This window comes from Sinocyclocheilus anshuiensis, unplaced genomic scaffold, assembly GCF_001515605.1.
Source record: "Sinocyclocheilus anshuiensis isolate Anshui unplaced genomic scaffold, SAMN03320099.WGS_v1.1 scaffold161, whole genome shotgun sequence".
Classification (NCBI taxonomy): domain Eukaryota; kingdom Metazoa; phylum Chordata; class Actinopteri; order Cypriniformes; family Cyprinidae; genus Sinocyclocheilus; species Sinocyclocheilus anshuiensis.
Window position 1 is genome coordinate 51,667 of NW_015539832.1, and position 21,647 is coordinate 73,313.

The 21,647-nt window shown below is 39.4% G+C and overlaps 1 protein-coding gene across 1 annotated transcript in view; it reads right to left on the reverse strand.

Moving 5' to 3' along the window:
* myt1lb (myelin transcription factor 1-like, b) overlaps window positions 1-21,647 on the reverse strand; it is a gene marked incomplete at its 3' end in the record, with an annotated part of 141,494 nt that overhangs the window by 51,200 nt on the left and 68,647 nt on the right. Inside the window, exons 6-9 of the mRNA XM_016480462.1 lie at window positions 17,735-18,126; window positions 13,000-13,574; window positions 10,646-11,087; window positions 3,308-3,442 (exon numbers count right to left, since the gene is read on the reverse strand). Of these exons, the coding sequence (XP_016335948.1) occupies window positions 3,308-3,442; window positions 10,646-11,087; window positions 13,000-13,574; window positions 17,735-18,126 (1,544 nt within the window). The remainder of the gene's footprint in view (window positions 1-3,307; window positions 3,443-10,645; window positions 11,088-12,999; window positions 13,575-17,734; window positions 18,127-21,647) is intronic.

Consider the following 21,647-nt stretch of genomic DNA (forward strand, 5'->3'; position numbering starts at 1 on the left):
TAGAAAATTAATGTTAAAAATTTTGAACTTAAGTTGAAACAGCAAATATTGTAAAGTCAAATGAACTTCAATAAAACAATTCAGCACTAGGCAAGATTTAAATTAGTGAGTTGAAATGACTTGTACTTTGAAGTTGACTTAACTTACAATTTTAAGGCAGCCACAAAATTTACGTTTTTAAGTTGAAAGGGGTGAAACATTTTTACAGTGTAACAAAGCCATACCTTATAAGGTAAAGATCCTGGATGTGGCTCTTCAGATTCTATTCTATTCTATTCTATTCTATTCTGTTTAACTGGATTTCCTGCTGCTAGCTTGAAGATGTTGTAAGTAAAATCTGATGCTTAGTTTAACACGGCAGTGCGGTGGATTGTGAGTGACGCAGAAAGACGCTTTCACAGAGAGCTCTGACCCTGATTGCATTCTCATCACTAGCTGAAGCTGTCAGCTAACGTAAGCTCATGCACACGGTCATCTGCTGTGAGGTGCTGCTGCTCATGATTGTCTCAGCTCTGCATTTGTCTTTCATTTGCAGTAGACACACGTTAGCAATCAATGAAATCACTGCCCAAACACTGCCTCTCTCTGATCCCAAACTCTGTTATTCATCTGTACATGCCTTTGTCTCCTCTGTCCATGACCGTCTAAACTCTCTCAATTAGATTACTGTTCATTAGGACGCTGGAGTGAGGGCAGAGAGCATGGGCCGGGGCGAGCAGACCAGCGCTCTTCCGGTGCTCAGCTTCATCATTATCAGCTGCTTAATCCTTCACCCTCATCTTCAACATATTCTGACATGTTCATTACCGAGCAGCAAGCAGCATCCGCTGCCTCCACCGACTGAGACACATGTCTTTGTGTCTCTCAAAGCAAGTACAGCTTATTTTAAGTTTCGTAATTTTGTAAAGGTGAGTGGTTTTACTCAACACAAAAAAATTCAGTGCAACTTGATGCATTCAGATTTTTACATTCTCTTGACTATTGTCTTAAATTGTCAAAAGTAACACTTAAAAGAACAGATCACCCCAAAAATGCACATTCTGTCATCATTTACTCAAGTTGTTCCTGTACAAATTTCTTTCTTCTGTTGAACACAAAAGAAAATATTTTGAAGAATGTTGGCAACCAGTCATTTGATGCCAATGGCATCCATAGTTTTTATCATCATTATTATTATTTATTTATTTTTGGTAGTCGATGGCTACTGTCAACTGTGCTTGTCAGAAGAAAGAAACTCATACAACATGAGGGTGAGTAAGTGATGAAAGATTATTAGCATTTTTGGGTGAACTACTGTATCCCTTTAATTAATTTGAATTGGTTTGTTTACTAAATTTAAAATGCCTCATTCAGCCAATAAATTCACACAGAATCAACTTGTTCAGCAAATATTTAGTTATTAACACTAAACTGATCAGTCATTTTAGTAGTTATATATAGATATAGCTTAATATGTGAAGTAAACTATGCTATTATTGTTCCTGCAGGTGCCATCACCTTACAAACAAAAACATCAACACTTGACACACAAATCTCAAGAACGGCGACCAAAAGATGAGCTATTAACATCATAACACAGCAAATAATAATGACAAGATTAAACAAAAGTCAGCAAACAGCGAAACAAGAACTCCTATCACAGTAACCGCATGAATTGTTCATGCTGCAATGCATGCTGGGAACTCACACACCTTTAACATTTAAGGAATCAAAATTAACATTTGTATGTAGTTTCAAGTAATTCACATTTCTTAGGTTCCTGATGATGTAAATTATGTAATTACTTATTGTATAATTTGTAGTGAAATTTGATTTTTATTTTTTTTTTATATATTTCCCATGTATTTTTAGTCGTGCATTAGGGTGTTTAATATTATATTGTGTTATTTAGTGCATGTTTACTGCATTACTGATAGTGTCATGTGTGTTATTGTAATAAAGTTTTGTTTTAGTGTTTATGACCCTGTGCACCATCATGTTTTATAGATAGACCATTTGCAATGAACGCTGATTGACCATGTGATTTTCTAATGTGCCACCTTTATCATCATGATGATATAGCAAGATATTGTCACTGTATATTATATAGTGAATTAATGACTTTTTTACTTTTGTTTAAGTTTGTACTATTAGTAATGAAATATTTAAATCTCCAACAATACTGATATGACATAAGACAACAAAACATGTTTTTTAGTAGAACCCGAAGATACTAAGAGGATTATAAAGAAAGAACAGCCACTAAGTGACTCCGCATAAAGAACCAATCATTCAGTAAGTGTGTGTCACATGTCACCGTCCACACTAAAGTGATGGCCATCTAAAAACGCCCTTGCTGTGCCAGCTCACAAACTGTCTTGCCATCTGGACACTTTAAAATCAAATCTTTTTCTTAACTAAATCCAGTCTGTAGTCAAAGCCATCAGTTAGTTTGATTTGCCATCTGGTTATTGGTGAATAAAACACACAATTGTATGCATTTTAATGAATCGCATGAAAGAGGTTTGCTCAAGGTGAATGAGAGGAAGTCTGTCTGTAACTCTTTCATCAGATTATAATTATTACAGTTTATTCAACTGGATTTAATTGAGCATCTAAAACAAAATGAGAAATCTACCCAGCTTATTAAACTGGCCTCCATTAAGATAGCATTGTAATTATCAACAGAAACAATAAATGCATTCATGCATGTCTGATATTGTGATGACTGCTCCTCCATTGCGAGAAGTTTTCTCGTAAGCTGAAGGGTAGATGGGTCATTCCTACTATGCCGTACGCTTTCATGTCCACATAATATATAATGTAAATACCTTCAAACCTGAATTATGTTCCAGGGACACCAAAATATGCTTTACTTACTGTAAATTTTGCCATAAATGCTAATCAACAGAAAAAGGTAGATTTTAATGTTTTAATAGTCATGTACTGTACATAAAATGTACGTGTAAAAAGTAGCATTTTGAAGTATTTTGAATTTGGAAGTAGTATTTTAAATTTCAAATTGCTAAAATTGTCAAATTTATAGAGCTGAAAAAGTATTGCATAGGAATGTAAAGGAATGTTTTTTGTGTGTGTGTGTGTGTCTGTGTCTGTGTGTGTGTGTGTGTGTGTGTGTGTGTGTGTTAAGAGGACAACATGCAGAATTAACTGAAGACTGGGTTCAACAGACAAACACATACAGACACACAATCATCCAATGATTATGACCTCTTTTCATAAATGCCAGCATGAAAAATGGCAAAGGTTTAAAGGACGAACGCAAGCACATGTGGCACTGAAGTATAGAAAGAGTGTGTAGAGTGCTTACTTTCTGGCGGGACTCTGTCTTTATGAGGGCATCCAGACAGGCTGCGATGGTGCGGGTACAAACCCGTCACATGACCTGTGCTGTCACACCCAGGCGTTGGACACCGGCTCTCCTTTTTCCCCGACCGTGAAGAATCTGAACACACACACACACACACAGGATTAATTGCTGATTCAGTTGTTTATACTGTAAATACATTTTTAAGGGGTCTGATAATGTCTCATTCTGTCCAAGAACTGCCCACTTAGACAAAAAAATAACACCGACCGATAGGCAAAGCAAAAAGCAAAGTTGTTTTTGCAACAACTGAGGATGAACAAAACTGAAATAACTGATAGCACAATGATAGCCCAGCATGGGGAAAAGAATACAACAAACAAACAAATACATTTCTGCAAATGTACAGTATTTAGATCTGACCCTCCAAAAATAAGCACATTCCATTTTTGATCAGAACGTATTTGAGGATTGTTTCTTCAATTGTTTCTTTGCTACCATATGCTTCAAGGTTTGGAAATTATGTGATACTAGTGTTCTCAGGGCATGATGGGAGCACAAGTATTAAGTTGAGTAGGTTTTATTTAAATTTATAACTGTGATTCTTACTCAAACAATCATTGTAAACGTTACAAACAATTCCAAGTAAAATATACTTCTAAAATTCAAACTTTAATTTCTACTAACTTGAATTGATTACTAATTTAGAATTTGCTTTGAAAAAAAAAAAAAAAACTTACTTACTTATTCAGTATAGAAATTACATTTGTTTTTTCCACAGTATTTACTTCACCACAGAATCATTTTTTTTATCAGTTTATTCTGTGTTGCATCGTTCATTAATATATATTACCGTTGGGGTCAGTAATATATAAAAAATATATATTTTAAAAAATAATTATAAAGGATGCATTAAAATTATCAAAAGTGACAGTAAAGACATTTATAAGATTACAAAAATATATAGTTCAAATAACTGCTGTTCTTTTAATTCATCAACGAATCGTGAAAAATAAACTATAGCATGGTTTGCACAAAAAAATGAAGCAGCACAAATATTTTCAACACTGATAATAATCATAAATGTTTCTTGAGCAGCAAATCAGCATATTAGAATGATTTCTTAAGATCATGTGACACTGAAGACTGGAGTAATGACTGGAATGAATTACATTTTACAATATATTACAATAGAAAACGGTTAGTTTGAATTGTAATTTGAACGGTAGTATAGCTGTGTAAGGCATTTGCGAGCATCACACAAATGAACGATGGAATCTCCGCATTCCACTGGAAAACTAACATCTCTTCTCAACCATATGAGAGTCGTAAACCTGAACTATGGTCAGCCCAGGCGCCAATTGTCTCAAATAAGTTCCTGTCCCGCTTGGCTTATCTTTACAAGAAACACAAGGAGAGAGTGATTTACCAAACCACCTCCGGGGTCGGCAAGCACTAGGACAGCAATAACTGATATTTCTCCACATGATAAATTGAAGTCAAATTTGAAATCAGTTCTAATCAGGTTGACTTTCGAATTTTCAGATTCGAGTCCTCTCAAAACCTGAATTAATCAATAATAATTAATTCCCTAAGAAAAGTAATCTGACATTACAGCTGTGATCTTTTGTCCTTGTTAGTGTAGTTTGCACAGGCAGTGACTATCCTGGATCTGTGTATTGACTGAAGAGTGCATCTCTTCCAGATAGCTATCCAGAGCTATTGGTTATGTTTCAAACAGAGAGAGCACAAGCGAGTGAGTGAGCGAGCGAGCGAGTATGCTACTGTTACCACTGATTAAAATTTTAAGGATGGAGTAACTTGGTAACGAGAATCATGTTGCCTCCTGTATCAACGTAAGCTCAAAATAGACAGGAATAGCATGCGATCATGTGAGAGACGTGGGCTCAATTTTGGTGAGATTGAAAATAGTTTGCAGAGCTACTCAAATTTTTTGGAATATGTGCTTTAAACAACAACTACTAAAGCTTTGCAACATGTAACAAACACATACATCGGGGTGAATATCATGATATGTGCAGGTCATAATTTAGCTCAATTTTTTTTTGTCTTTATGATGATGAATTCTGTAGTTTGGGTTTATTTTTAAACATTAAGAAATGAACTGAGTTTTGGGGAAGAGTCATCTGAATGGTGTGCATGAAGTGTTTTATGGTGTGGGTCGTATCCGAATTTGTGCAATTGTCTACAATATAGTTGGTGAATGCAATATATCTGAATATACTATTCATAAAACTGTATTCAAAAATCCCCAGCAAAATCCTGAAGTGTACATCTAATGGACACTTTGCAAATCCATGAGGCCATGACACATGATTTATGAATGGCAGTGAAGCGACGCAACTGACGCTGGAAGCTCACTTGAAAGTGACAACATGACAAGCACGTCCAGATTGCATTCATCCAATACACACATATTGTAAGTGCAAGTACAGTTTAGTAGTATTTAAAAAATACACTATTAAGATTTGAAGTACACTACAAGTGCACATTTAATACAATAAAGTTCATTAGGTCCCACTTTATATTAAGTGGCATTAACTACTATGTACTTACATTTAAATTAATAATTTGATACAATGCAATGTGTACATACATGTTTTTACAATTTACTCATATTTAAAAAAAATACCTGCATGTGCATCTGTAATTAATTTCTGTAATTACATTTATAATTGCAGTGTTGACCCATCCCTTACAGTTACCCATACCACCAAACCTGTCTCTAACCTTACCCATATCCCACCTCGATTGCAGCAAACGTGTTTTTTGCACTACAATATGAACACAATAAATACATTGTACTTATTTTTTTGATGTAAGTACATTTAAAGCCAACTAATAGAAAGTGGGACCGTGCATTTCTTTTTCACAGGGGTATTTTTTAATACTGTTGATTTTGTAAAATATGAGCCAGACGTGTTCTTGACAGGTGCTGTGAGATTCACCTTTGTGCATGATTTCTTTAAAATTCTAACCGTTTAATAAAGCCTGAATCCTCTGACTACTTTGCAGCCATTTCAAAAAGAGAGAAAACAAACGAGAGGGAGAGAGCACAGCCGAGCCGTGCGGAATACATATTAGAAAGTGCTGGATATTGATTGTGGCTCCGGACAAGCCATGCTTTGCATAGCAAATGGCCCCCATTACCATAGCGTCTGTGGATAATTAATGTGCAGTCAGTGGTCCTGTCGTTTGTTATCGGTCATACTGATACTGTTCAATTTCCATCTCCGCCTCGTGCCTTCTTTAAGGAAGAGCTCCTTCCATAACTGTCAGGCCTCCACACTTTTTATAAATCATAATGCCCCCTGGTTAGGCAGCGTCTGCCGCTATCTCTGCCTTGGCGAGATGTTATCGCGGTGTAATGGCCAAGCGTCCCTCATTATTCTGCCATTAGAGAGATAGTGTCTGCCATGCATGCTGGTCAAACGTCCTTTCATGCGTGCTGTCTCATCTGGAGAACAGCGGATGAAAGTTCTCATGGGTTTTTAAGGGTTTGCTCACCCAAAAAATGACACTTCTGACATCATTGGTCTCGAGACTATTTTTTCAAGGTCTTGGTATCCACCGCATTTATAAACTTTTCTCATAATAAGAGGACTCTGGATTCCTTTTTCAAGACCGGTCAAGACCTTAACTACAGGGATGTCATGAAATTGCCAGTGCATTGTCTGATTTATTTGTTAACATCATTACTGTGATTATATGTAAAACTTCCTGCTTCAAATGCAATCAGTATTTTATGTTTAATTTGATTTAATTTGTTGCTGTTGTGCCGGGTCAGAAATTAAAGGTGCTGCATGTAAGTGTATGTATGTATTTATTTATTTATTTCGTTTTTGACTGTTCTAAGGCATAATAATACCATAATATGTTTGCAGAGATTTAGGAAACAGTAAGTTCACATACTTGTTTCCCTGAAAAACAATGCTACAAAGAGTTATTCAACTTTGAAATGTACGTTCTGTGTCAGAATGTCTGTTTTTTGTTTTGGTCTGTGTGACTCTGCCCACTGTCAGTTTACCCAATAGGATTTCAAGACCCCGGGTTGTCAGTTGGCGGAAAACACAGTGTACTGCAGCCATGGAAGCCAGCAAACGAACTGGGTCAGAGATCACAGCTTCTACTTGACCTAAAAAAGTCTCGACATCCATCTAAAAAGCTCTATGACCAAAACGCAGATAAATCAACTCATCAAGTTACAGAGTAAAGCTTGTTGCCTTCCATTGTCAAATGTCCTCATTCCTGTTGCATGTCCTCAATCTGGCAACCCATGTGAACCTGAGGAGGAGGTGGCGGGAGAAATAACTCTCTCCAATATTTTGAATTTGGACTGCAGTACCCATTTCAACCACTAAAGGGGGATTGTGTCATATATGTCACCAAAAGGTATACAAATTCCCACTAAATTCAAGATATGATTGCAAAAAAGTACTTGTTGCTTTTTATATTATAATTAACAATGTCACAAGAGCAAGAGATGTGTTTTAAAAAATACAATCATAGATGCAAAAGATTTTTTGAAGTTAATGTTAAGTGTCTTGCATTTTAGATATCATTTTGCTCTATTTCACTGAAAATAGTTCCAAACAAATCCACAGCAGAACTGTTGTGAATCAGCTGCTTTGAACAAATCGGTTGAATAAATGATTCTGTGACTCCCTCATTTATTGATTAACTTTAGTTTCATATATAAACATATCATTTTTTCCATCATATTTCTATATGTAAAATTTTATATTTTGTTGAATAAAGATGGTTAAGTTCATTTCAGCTCCCTTGTGTTTTATTTATTTGCTTATGGAAACCAAAGGAAAATTCCTACAAATAAAAATTTCCTCTGAAATGATGTATTATTATTTGATCAAGACATTTCTCAGACAGTAAATGTGAATCATTCAGCTTAATTTGAGAAGAGCTAGTCTGGTCTCGGTCTTGACTCTGTCTTTTTTGGTTTCAATCTTCAAATTCTTAGTCTGGTCTTAGTCTCAGACTTGGTCTCAATTTCGGTAGTCTTAATCAGTGTTGATTAAGAATCAGTGTTGTTATAGTTACTATAGTTATAAATATATATATATATAAAACCTTTTGAAACTAAAACTAACTAGAAATGAAAACAGAAAAGCTGATTCTAAATATTGATAAAAACTAGGGCTGTCAACGTTAACGCGTTAACGCGTTAACGCATGCGATTAATTTTACAATCCTTAACGCATTAAAATAATTTAACTCAATTAACGCAAAATTACTGAAGCACAACTATTTTAACCCTTTAACCCAATTTGGTTTCACTTTATTTTGATGGTCCCTTTAACACATTCTGTTGGCTATAAGTAATGTTGCACCTACATGTCTACTAACTTTCATTAGAGTATTAGTAGAGTATTAGTAGACTGGTAGGGTTAGGGTTAGAATAAGTTGACGTACTCGCAAAGTTACTTATAGTCAGTAGAATGTCTGTTGGGAGACCATGACAATAAATAGTTAGCAGATATTAAGCAAATAGTCTACTAATACTCTGATGAGAGTTAGTAGACATGTAGGTGCAACATTACTTATTGTCAACAGAATGTTCAAAAGGGACCATTAAAATAAAGTGTTACCCCCAATTTTGCTTCTCTGCTTGCGATCAGATCATTTTAAGCTGCTAAACTCCGGGAAAGTTTTCAGTCCAATGATCCAGTAAGCATTCCATTGCATTCCATTCCATTCCAATGCATTCAAACAATCCATCCAAAACAGCGCTAATATAAAGGAAACCAGGCTGATTACATCAGAGATTGCAGAGAGAACAGAGACTCGCATTGCGTTTTCAGTGAATTATTCATTCCAGTGTGTTTGGCTTTAAAACACGAGCTCTGTCATATTCTGTGATTGTCTCTGAAGAGCGCGAGCCCTCACATGTCACACGCGCTGTGTGAAGTACAGACTGAACGGAATGTCAACACATCCCACCGCTGTACGGCCAGATGTGATGCAAACTACGTTTTCTCGACTGGATAACCAGCTCGCTAGTAAAGTTTTGATGGAGACTGCAATCAAGGTAAAGACGATTGCGGTGGCGTGCAGGAGTTGTACAGTAAGCACGCGTGAGTCCGTTATAATAATAAGTGTATGAGTGCTCTTGACGCACTGATCGCACATTGTATTTATGCACAGACACAGACATTTCCGTACATTCACATTGTTTCCACACACATTCACGATAATGTTTTGATTTGTAAGTACAGACTGAACGGATTGTCAACACATCCCACCGTTTTATGGATGAGACACAAACTACGGTTTCTCAACTGGATAACCAGTCTTGCTAGTAAAGTTTGGATGGATGAAGACTGCCATCAAAAAACGCATTCAAGTAAAGTAAAGACGATTGCGGTGGTGTACAGGAGTCGTACAGTAAGCACACGTGAGTCCGTTATAAAAATGCATGTATGAGTGCTCCTGACGCACTGATCGCACATTGTATTTATGCACAGGCACAGACATTTCCGTAAATTCACGATAATGTTTTGATTTGTCATGTGTATGTTGCTGTGTTTAGTAATTCTGAATGGATCCGTGTACTGTAGTAGATATATGCAGTCAGCAGGCGATTGGTTTAGGGTTTTTTTTGGCATCTCCATGTGGTCCTGTTCGGTATCGCAACTTGGCTTCTCTAAAATGTAAAAAAAGCTATTTGCTGTTACACTGTACGTGATTAATTAGATTAAACATTTTAATCTATTGACAGCCCTAATAAAAACTATAATGTTATCTCAGTGCTACTAAAATAACACTGACTTAACCATTTCCAAATATCTGCTTTGTATTTATGAATTATTCTCTTTGAAAACTGATCTTTTCTGCTTGTAAAAGTCAGAGTAATATTTTCACTGTTTTATGGATAAAAAAATCCGTCAATCTGGCTCCTCTGTCCTGCAGAAAAAGAAATAAACCAGGAATTGCATTGAAACCTCCTCTGAATATGCAGCACTGGCTAATTTCCCTGTTTCTCCAGTGCCACAGCTATATTTCCAAGCAGACCTCCTCTCTGGGTTTATAAATAGGCAGCGTGAGCACAGACTGTGTCTCTGGGATGAGATTTGCTGTTCTCCCGGCCGTGCAGATCGCCATTACTTATGCCTGACAAGCTTAGCCTGTGATGTGGCCGTGCTGGCCTGTTTGAACAACATTAAGCCACTGCTGTTTGCACTGCAGGCATGGAGATGTTTGAGAAAGCTTGTCTCAGGGTCAGTACGGGATCCCCTCTCAGAGCAAAGAAACACAGACAAGTCATTTTAAGTGCTGGTTGTGTGTTATGTAATATGAGATTACCTTTAAGGTAGTAGGGCTTCTTTAGGCCATCATGGTGCAGACGCGCCTTCCGCTCCTCCGCATAGCTGTGCCTCAAACCATCCTCATGCAAATGCAGTCTATCTCTCCTGACTGCTTCCGAAGCCATTTTTTCCCGCAACGCTTTGGTCCGTTCCGTTTCCAGTGCTATGGCCTTCTCCAGCAGTGACAGGTTGCCTTTGGTCATGTCGAAAACGTCCTCTGAGCGGTCCGACGTGACGGAGGTGGTGTCTTCATCGCAGTCCTGGAAGCCCTTGTGCTCTGCGGCGCAGCTGGAGAAAGTCTTGGCGCATGGGCTGAGCTGCTCCTCAAGCTTCATCAGGTTGACCATGTCAGAGTAATTCCGCTCGAGGACGCGGGACTCCTCAGGACCCTGATGCTGCTGCTGCTGCTGCTGGGCCTCTTGATAAAGCTGATGAATCTCCTGGTAGGGATGCATATACTTTAATTAACTGGTAAACTGTTATCTGACAGTAAGATTTTTGACCAATGAATACTACTGTATCTGTTCAAAAGTAATAAAAAAGTCAATTGTTTTAAAAGTAATTACAGGCCACATATACACTGCAGCTAAATTTGGTTGTCAATTCATTTTTTGTTATGTGATCCAGTTCTGTCCACACAGTTTACAGAAGTGGCAATCGCATTCTATAACCAAAGTAGCGGTACTCAGAAGTCGGAAATTCCAATTCTCAGAGGAAACTTTTTACTGGAACATCTCCTCAAGTTGGACGAACTGCAACAACCCTGATTTCAGAATCCAATATGGCAGCTCAGCACATACAGTATCTCACAGAAGTGAGTATACCCCTCACATTTTTGTAAACGAGGGGTGTACTCACTTCTGTGAGATACTGTAAGTGAAACACTAGTAATATATATTTTTATTGGACCTTCTGTGGACATGATATTTCAATATGTCTGTGCAAAATACGGCTTTTTATGTGTTCGCAAAATGACTGTTATTGCTATCAATTGGACTCGTCCATCTTGGTTTTACGACTTGTGTACTGGAATGCGATCAAATGTCTGCATTCCGAGGTAAATGGAACACAGTGTAGCTCCTGAAAAAGGTAGTGGCAACCGCATTTACAAAAATTCCACAGATAGTACAGAACCAAACTGACCAACTAGTTGTTAATGATGTATTTAAACATGCATCAGAAATGCGTCTCTGTTCTGTGCAGAGCAAAAAACATCAGAGAATGAGGTAAAAGCCTTGACTCATTTGTGTTGCCAGATCTTGTTACAAAAAAAAGCAAATAAGTACAAGCCCATAATAAACTCAAATAAATCTACATGCTTTATATTGGAAATAAGACCAGAAAAGTGCAATCCACACCTGTCCACTTTAATAACTCCATAAACAAGATCGCTGTATGAGCCAAGCCCAAAGACATTTATAATAAGTGGACATGGTAACACTGAAAGAAAGTACTCTGCTGAGCAGCCTTCCAAATGTAAATAAAACACAACACTTCTGTCAATGGTGGTTTAGTTAAAACTGGCAAACATAAGATTCTTTGGTCCCTGTAATATTAATTTGGTCAAATATAGCAAACACCAAACACGCAAGATGCCAGAATGTTGCTGTGATGTCAATCATCACAATTTTGATAGCGAGTTCTGTTCTTTACACACAAGAAAAATTGACTTTATTTTAATTTAATAATGAAATGGCCATGTAGATGCTGCAAATTACAGGAGTGACAACCACATTCAATCTTTAAGAATTAAAATTTTTACTTGCATATTTCGACACAGGTCTGTCTCGTTCCACAGTTGCACTCACTCACCAGCCCATAGGGCCTAAAAAGACTGTGTTGCCAGATGTTGCAAGGAAAAACAAGCCCAAAATAAACCTTAAAAAGTTTAAATGCTGTATTTTTGGGGTAAAGCTTCCCACCTTATAAACTCCATACAGTGGCTCACTTTATGAGAATAGTCCAAACAACAAGCCTAAAGACGCTTATAAAAGGGGGACATGGCAACAAGAGTAAGCACAAACGAAACACAGCACGCTCTGTAACAATGCTATTTGCGCATGTAAAAATAAACTCATTATGGGAACATTAATTTTGAATGTTCTCTGAACATGGTAAAGTAGTTGGTAGTTAGAACATTTAAATGAAAACATCACTTGGATGATACATTAAGACATTTTTTGGAACATTATGAAAGACCAGATAACTTTGAATGAGCGCTCTATTAATGTTACTGGAAGAACGCTTGTTCATAACTTTGAGAGAACTTTGCCAGAACATTCCCCAAAGCTCTGAGAACATTCCCAGTTAGCTGGGTTAACATAAATAATTGTAAAAAGCAGTCATCCCTACCTGCTGGTTATTGATGAGCCGCTCGGCTGGTTTGGTCTCGCTTAGCTTGCGTGCCAAGTCAAAGCACTGGTTGCGAAGACACTCCAAACTGCTCAGACAAACTTCCTCGTCACTTTTCTCTGCCATCTGACCATTAGTGGTGGGTTTACCGCTGAGTCCATTACCAGTGGATCCATTTCCGTTTAGATCGCAGTCCGTGTTCTCGCTCCCATCATCATGAAACGGCTGTTCGTGGAGGTTTTCTGAGAGCGTGACTCCGTGACCCTGCGCCAGGAGCTTTAGAGAGTCCACAGTCTCCCTTACCACATCACTGTTTACATCTAGACTCAGCTCACCTTTCCTTGAGCCCTCCTCATCCTCATCTTCTTCCTCCTCCTCTTCTGCGCTGTTTGAGGAGTTGCTGTTCATCTCGGACTCGGTCATGGCCCGATAAGCGGCGTCCTCTGCGATCTTGCCCAGGTTAAGCAGAGATTTGGCAACCAGTTCATCGTAGTTTTCATATTCATCGTTGTTGTTGTTGTCCTTCTCCATGGAGGGGCTTGTTCTGCTGGGACTGCAATTCATATGGTCACTCTCTGTGAAAGACAAACAAATACTGCTATACCAGCTGTAGCAGCTCAACAGATAACTCTTGGTTTAACTGCATTATCCAAAACAAAGTTTCATTCCATACCCAACCACATGTTTGACTCTGAACCATCCTTGTATCATGGCCATAAGCACCTCAAGGCTCAGATATACGCAAATTATTGTCTGTTGTTTATACTATAAAGCAGCTCCCCAGTGAGTTCATGTTTTTACTAACAAACTGAACAGAGGAAATGAACCAGAGAAGATTGCCACGTCAAAGAGGGCGGAGCCCCAGAGCCACACCTACCTATTGCATCATCATCATCACAGATCTATGGGAGTTCAAAGGTGACAAGCCAGAGCAGAATTTTTCTAGAAAGTTGTTTTGAACTCCTAAAGTGAACTCCAAATGAACTTTGTTTTGGCCTGATTTCATTCAAAGTAACATCACACCTGTTCATTCTTTGATTTTGTTTTAAGTATGTTCGTTTTAAACATTGTTCCCCCAAAAAATTTGAAATTGCCCAATTGTCCCTCTCAATATTTTCTTATCTTGTTGCTGCTCTTTTTGTTTTTAGGATGACAAAGTTCAGCTCAACGGTCTAACAGCAATCATCAATGTCAAAATGTTTGAGAAGGCCAATCAAATCAAGGTGGGCTTTACTGTTCATAGATGTTAACGCAATGCTTCCGTTTTAACAGTGAAAGACTATAAGATGCAAGTAGCGAAACATTTAATATTTGACATCGGTGTTACTATAGAAATTTTAAAAAGTAACATCCAGTGATGCAAACTACTTGACATTTTGGTCAAATTTTGACGGAAAAAATGACGGAATGTGATGAGACAACAAACTTTTGCCATTTCAAGTTTTTATTTATTTCTATTAAGTCCAATATTATTTTAATACTGTAATGAGATAAAGTTGTTCACTTCCGTCTTTTTACAAATGTTTTTTGTAGATTTGGTTTTATTCTCAAAATTGAAAGTATACAGTGTGGTTACTTGAGTCTGTCTGCCGTGGATGCACAGCAAGATGCGTGAAGAATAAAGAAACACTCTAATTAGATGCAAATTCTACACATGACCATAACCTAGATGCCATTTAAAGGTGTTCCTCAGTGCAAAACCAAGTATAAAAAAAGCTTTCACACTAATCAAACAAACTTCGATTGACAGCAAAATATCTAGTGTGAAACCCAAGCATTCTTGGACGCTCTGTAGTATAGACTGTCCATGCACTCACAAGACTTGAGCAAGTAAACTAAAACTCGGAAGAACAAGTACTCAATATGAAAGAAACTTAAAATAGGGACAATTAGATTTAAACAAATAAATAAACATTTACCTAAAAAATTTTAACTTTTTGTTGACTGATCAAAAAAAATATGAATATCAATCAATCTTAGATTACCTGTGCCATGCTGACTTTCAGAACAGCAGCACTCTTGTGTGATACTGAACATATTGTAATGTAATATTAAATCAACAATATAATAGTCCAATCAATATTTCATAAAACAGGTTTAGTAGGTATAAAACCAGGCATAGTGTCAAATCAGCTGGTCATTATTGCAAACTGATTTTTTTGTAAATATTATAGGCTGGTTCTATAATCAAACCTTTATGTTTGCATTCCAAACCCAGAAACTGCACAGTTATTGAACTGAACTGAATCAACATTGAACTGAATTGAGCTGAATAAAAACTATTGTCTTCTGAAGAACTGCTTTACAGTTTCATTTGTTTCATAATTGATGCACTTTGCAACATTGGCACTGTAAATGAACTGACCTGAATCAACACTGAACTACATTTAGCTGAATAATGACTCTTTCGTGTTCTGAAGAGCTGCTTTGCAGCCAAAATTGAATTTCATTCAACTGATGAATTTGATAATATATCGTCTTTTTTGCAGATTCAAAAGTATCAATAGAAGATGCACATTAACTCCATCTAATTATTTTCACAATATTTAAGTGTGCTAATGTCATTAGCTTAGCTTCATGCTAACAATAGCCTGTTAGTCAAGTGCAAACTGCAGCGCGTGATTACCTGTTAATGAAGCTATGCCTGTGAAGAGTGAAACCAGTTACTTATAAGGTTCTAATTCAATTAACACGCTGTCGACAACTGCTCATGCAGTCAGATCACTAGGTTTTGAGACAAAGCCAATATCTTAGGTAAGAAAACACAGCACAGAAAACAGGGTTAATGCCAATAAATGTGGGAGTTTGATTGTTAATTAGACTAGAAGTCTCTGTCGGGTCTGATTGCATGTGCGGCTGGCTGAGCTGTCTGAAGTGGATGAGACATGTCTGAAACACATCTCACGCCTACTCCCTGATTTAGCAGACATCCTTAGACCACCAGAATCGACCCACTGAATACTGAAACAATTGTTGTTGTCTCATGAATCAGACAACATGGATGCTTCAGGTCTAGATATACAAGTTGTAATACTATATATCATTTTACTTTTCTTTATAGATTTCTTAAAACATTTTCTCAACGATAATGATTTTGTGATAATTATAATGTCATTAAGTTTAGAGGTTATATATAACACTGAAAATAACAAGGCTGAACAGTAATTGCACACAAGATAATGGGATTATTTGTAAATAAATAATAATAATGTATGTATGTATATACAAAGCATGCACAAGTTATATTACCATAACTTTCTTTTGAAATGAAAATCTTTAAATTGATATTTTCATGAATATTTTAAATATATTGTTTAATTTGAATCTTTCTGTTGAAATTATAATCTTTATTCCTGAATGTTTTAAACAAATTATTGAGAATGTGAATTCGACACTTACTGTGATGCAACAATGTATGTGCATGCTAAGATTAGTAGCAATAAATAAGCTAATACTCTCTGCAAAACTGTAATCACACACAGTATTTAGAATCGGGGGTATTAGTTTAAGAACCTATTTGTTGTTCAGATTAAATAACGGAAACATATATATATTTAACTTAACAAGTTTCCTTAAAGTTTTGTAACTTTTTGAAACAATCAGATTGTTGGTAATATTTGAGGGCTTTGGTGCACTTCAAAGCTCACCTTCAGTAGGCTGTGTGTCGATGAACTGAGCACCTCTGTTTTTATTCTGATACTGAGACCGCGCTGAAGGTCACAGCAAAATCATCCAACTGCACCTCAAATTACGGTGACCTTCTTCCAAATATGCCTAACTGCCAAATTACCTCCTCTACCCCTCTGGAGGCTGAAATACTCACTTCACATTCAGCTCTGGTTTTGTTTCGAAGCCCAAAAATAAAACATTCTCATGCCGGATTAACCTTTTAAAGCTTACTGTATTATATATGATATGGACATTTCTAAGGTCTAAAATGATCAACATGTTAAACATGTTGTATACAATCTACCACATGTCTTGATACTTTAGACTTTTTATCAAGTAAAAGGTACAATTTCATCTCATGCTTCATGTGTCTTTTTGCTGTGAAATATTTACTGATTTCATAAAGTAAATGTGTGAATAGCTTATATTGTTAGAAATATTGCAAGATCAACGCTTACTGGACCGAAGCAACTTAGCTTTACTTGATTATCATTTTAGAAAAATCATGTTTAAATGTGAGTCTCATATATGATCATCAGGCTTTTGAAGAACATTTGTTTGTTCATCTCTCAATCATCATTGTTTTGCATTGCATTATACATTTTGATCATCAAACAATGCATTTATATATCATCAATTATTGGAGATACAGAGTGACGACATATTTATATCATTTTATTATGTTATTATTGGTATAAAGATTGATTGATTTACATGACAAATTATCAGAATTTCATGTTACCTTTTTGCTATATATAAATATCAACATCTGCATCAAAATGCATATTTTTGCTTGGTTTGGGCCTCTGAATAAAGTTGAGCTGGTCTTTTTCCTCCTCAATCTCCATATTTTCACTATATCATCCTGCAATTGTTAGCATATTTACCTCATAAAAATGAGTTTTGCTGGTACAAATTCATGTATTTAAGATTGATTCAGTGATACTAAATAATAGTTTTGATATTTAGTTAATTTAGATGTTAATATTTTATCAGTGTATATGAGCCAATACGCCTGCATAATAAATCAAAAGTCCATCTTTCGTGGATTTATTCAGACTCTCACCTATTTCTTGAATTTGCTCCTCATCCTCTTGCTCATCTTCCTCATCTTCATCTTCATCATCCTCCCACTCTCTTTCTACTTCTTCTTCCTCTTCCTCCTCCACCACTTCCTCTTCTTCCTGTTCCACCTCTTCCTCTTCTCCATTAATCACTTCTACCTCTTCCTGTTCATATTGGTCCTCGTTGTCAGTATATTCCTCCTCCGGTTCCTCTTCATCTTCATTTTCCTCATCATCTTGTTCCTCCTCCTCCTCCTCTTCCTCCTCATTTTCATCCATCTCCTCCGTTGACGGCTGGTCTATGACTGTTAGAAAGACCTTCCTCTTGGGCGAGGGCTCCAGGGCATGGCTCTCCAGGGGTTTTCTCTTCTTGGCGGCAGGACAGCCATACACACTGGACATGGAGAGATAAGAAAAAGGCAATTAACAAGTTGGCTTGCGATTTGCTGGGCTTTAGTACAGTTCATTGCGCTCTAGACCAGGCTTCATCATCTACTCCGCACAGGCTGAAGGAGTTCTGAATTGGGACAAATACAGCAGGCTGCATGCCAAATCATTTATGGGTTACACAAGTGGAACAGTCAATAGACCTTAGTCAGGGTAGACGCCATATTTAATTTGCAGTGAATGACAACAAGACCATGAGACATAAATGTACAGTATTGAAAGTACCCATATTATGCTCAGTTCAAAATGTTATTTTTGGGGTCTGCTAGAACACATTTACATGATTTAAAGCTAAAAAAATATATTATTTTTCCTCATCCTGCAGCACTTTTTTCATCTTCTTACTGAAACGCTCTATTTTAGTTAATTTCTCTTTAAATCCCGCCTTTCTAGTCTGCTCTGATTGGTCAACTGGTCCAGTCTGTTGCATGTGTTGGAAATGGAAATGGAGTTTCCTCTTCAGGAACTCGAGCGGCGTTGGAGGACGCTTTGGGAACGCCCTTCAGCGTGACCGGCTCTGAACCATGTGTGTAATCAGTCCAAAGGATGGGCAAGACGTCACGGGCGGGGTGACGTAGCGACCAGGAAGCTTAAAAGCACGTGCGGTGAAACCGGCGTCAGGTTTCTGTCATTCAGCAAGCGCTCTGTGTGTGTGTGTCAGTCTGATATCTGTTTGTGAGTCTTATTTAGTGTTGTCTGTCACAAAATCACAAGACAAAACCAAACACCTAAGGCGAGGGCAGGCAGCATTCAGGCTGTGGGTTCCTCCCTGCCCGCGTTACTTTACGGGTGGGGATACACACAGTTTGTTTGTTGTCTGCTTGGGAGCGAAGCACGCAGAGTCAGCTCTCGAGGGAGTTGACGGCCCGCTTTGGTAACGTTTGTTACTGCCTTGCTTCGCTCTCAGAGGGCTCTCTTTGAGGAGGGAGCCTTCACTAGCATTCCTAGCGGTGCCGGCCCCGCTTTCGCCGAGGCAGAGCGGCGGCTGTGCTCGTGGGTTTCGCATATGGATCCGGTGGAGGGAATGTAGACGGGCAAGTCCCTATCTGCTTCCTTAACCACCAGATCCGGCGCCTGCTCTCGGGGTTTCGGAAGCCCACGCTGCGGTTCTTCCCCCCAGGGAGAGGGCGCGATGCTCCGCCTGTCTTTCTCCGAGGAGATTGATACAGAGGGCGTCGAAGAGCTCGCCAGTTGCACAAGCATCAGTTACATAAGCATATTATGCCTGATATTATAATGAGCAACATTAATGGGGAGCAGAGCTCGCGCAGTCTGCTCTCGGGGGGCTGATTGTGCTTTTCCCGCTGTTAAGCGCTCCGCTCTTGCCGGGCACGCTCCGAGGAGTATGTCCGTGCCTGTGATCTTGCGCGGTCCCGCTGCTGCTGAGGCATGGCGGCGACTGAGATCGCACATGATCTGGCGGAAGGGTTGGAGACGTCTCCACTCGTGTTCCCTAGATCTAGCGCTCGTTCTCGAGGCTTGGAAGCCCGCGCTGCGGTTTCTTCCCCCTCTGAGTGAGAGCTCGCTGCTGCGGCCATCTTTCTCTGAGGAGATTGATGTTGTTTGTGTGACTGAGCGGCTCGCGCGCTGCCAAGGCAATGCATATATTACATCATTTCGGTTTTTGATGTGAATCTTACTCACCAGACCGTATTTACTCGTCTGGTTGTTTGACTGCATTTCATTCTGAGGAATAAAATGAAGTATTTATCTGACTATGAGAAGTTAGATATACAGTGGCTCTTGGGATAAAAAATTCCCGAGTGAGAGCACGCGTTTACCTCTCTTCCTCTGAGGAGGTTGAGGCGGTTTAGATCTGCGTCTTTTGAACCGCTCAGTCAGGGGACTGAATTCAGCATGCTTGCACTCAAACAGGTCATGTCTCAGACCAAGTCCGAGGACTGGTGTATCACGATCGATCTAAAAGATGCACATATCTCCGTCCTTCCTCATCATAGGAAGTTCCTGAGGTTTGCTTTTGGGGGCAAAAGCCTACCAATACCGGTTCTTCCTTTGGCTTTGCACTCTCACCCCACACTTTCACGACTCAACCACAATATTAGCTCAATCAGAGCGGATGGCGGTTCGACAAACGAAAGAGATGGGTTTAAGACTTAACGCCAAGAAAAGTGTGCTTTCTCCAGTACAGAGAACCACTTATCTGGGCGTGGTGTGGGATTCAACCACGATGCAGGCACGTATGTCTCCTGCTCGGATCGAGTCGATCCTCACCGCAGTCGCAAGAGTCAGAGAAGGCCAGTCACTCACTGTCAAGCAGTTTCAGAGACTGCTGGGTCTGATGGCAGCTGTGTCCAACATGATACCTCTTGGCCTGCTGTACATGAGACCCCTACTGTGGTGGTTCAAAACCAAGGGGTTCTCCCCGAGGGGCAACCCGCTTCACATGATCAAGGTCACAAAGCGATGCCTACGTGCCTTGGACATGTGGAAGAAACCTTGGTTCTTGTCTCAGGGCCCGGTGCTGGGAGCTCCTTGTCGCCGCGTAATGCTAGCGACGGACGCATCCCTCACCGGTTGAGGTGCGGTCATGAGTGGCTACCCTGCCCGCGGTCTGTGGAGTGGTCGCCATCTGACGTGGCATATAAACTGCCTGGAGATACTGGCCATGCTTCGTGCACTAAGACACTTCCTCCCAGACCTAAGAGGTCACCATGTGTTGGTGCGCACCGACAACACAGCGGTGGTCTCTTACATCAACCACCAGGGAGATCTGCGCTCACGCCGTTTGTACAAACTAGCGTATCAGATCCTTGTGTGGTCCCAGGGCAAACTTCTCTCGCTGAGAGCAATTCACATTCCTTGGCATCTCAATTTGGGAGCAGACATCCTGTCGAGGCAGGGACCAAGGCCCGGGGAATGGATGTTTCACCCCGAGGTGGTGAAGCAGATATGGAGAGTTTTTTGGCAAGCTCAGGTGGACCTGTTTGCGACTCGAGAGACCTCGCACTGTCCCCTCTGGTTCTCTCTCACTCATCCAGCTCCACTGGGGCTGGATGCCATTGTACAGACGTGGCCGAGGCTTCGGCTGTACGCCTTTCCCCCGATCGCTCTGATCCCGGGAGTTCTGGAGAGAGAGGCTTCGGCTGTACTCCTTTCCCCCGATCGCTCTGATCCCGGGAGTTCTGGAGAGAGTGCGCCGGGACAAGGTCCGTCTTCTGCTAGTAGCCCCGTTCTGGCCGGGCCGAGTATGGTTCTCGGACCTGATTTCTCTCCTTGACGGCGCTCCATGGGAGATTCCCGTCAGGAGAGATCTCCTCTCACAGGCGGAGGGTACGATCATCCACCCCCGCCCGGAGCTGTGGAAGTTGTGGGTGTGGACCCTGAGGGGCCTCGTACCGGAGGCCCCAGCTCGACCCAGTTAACTGCCCGGTTGGTACAGTGCTGGAGTTTCTGCAGGCCCGATTCTCCGCAGGGTTATCTCCCTCCACTCTGAAGGTATACGTGGCG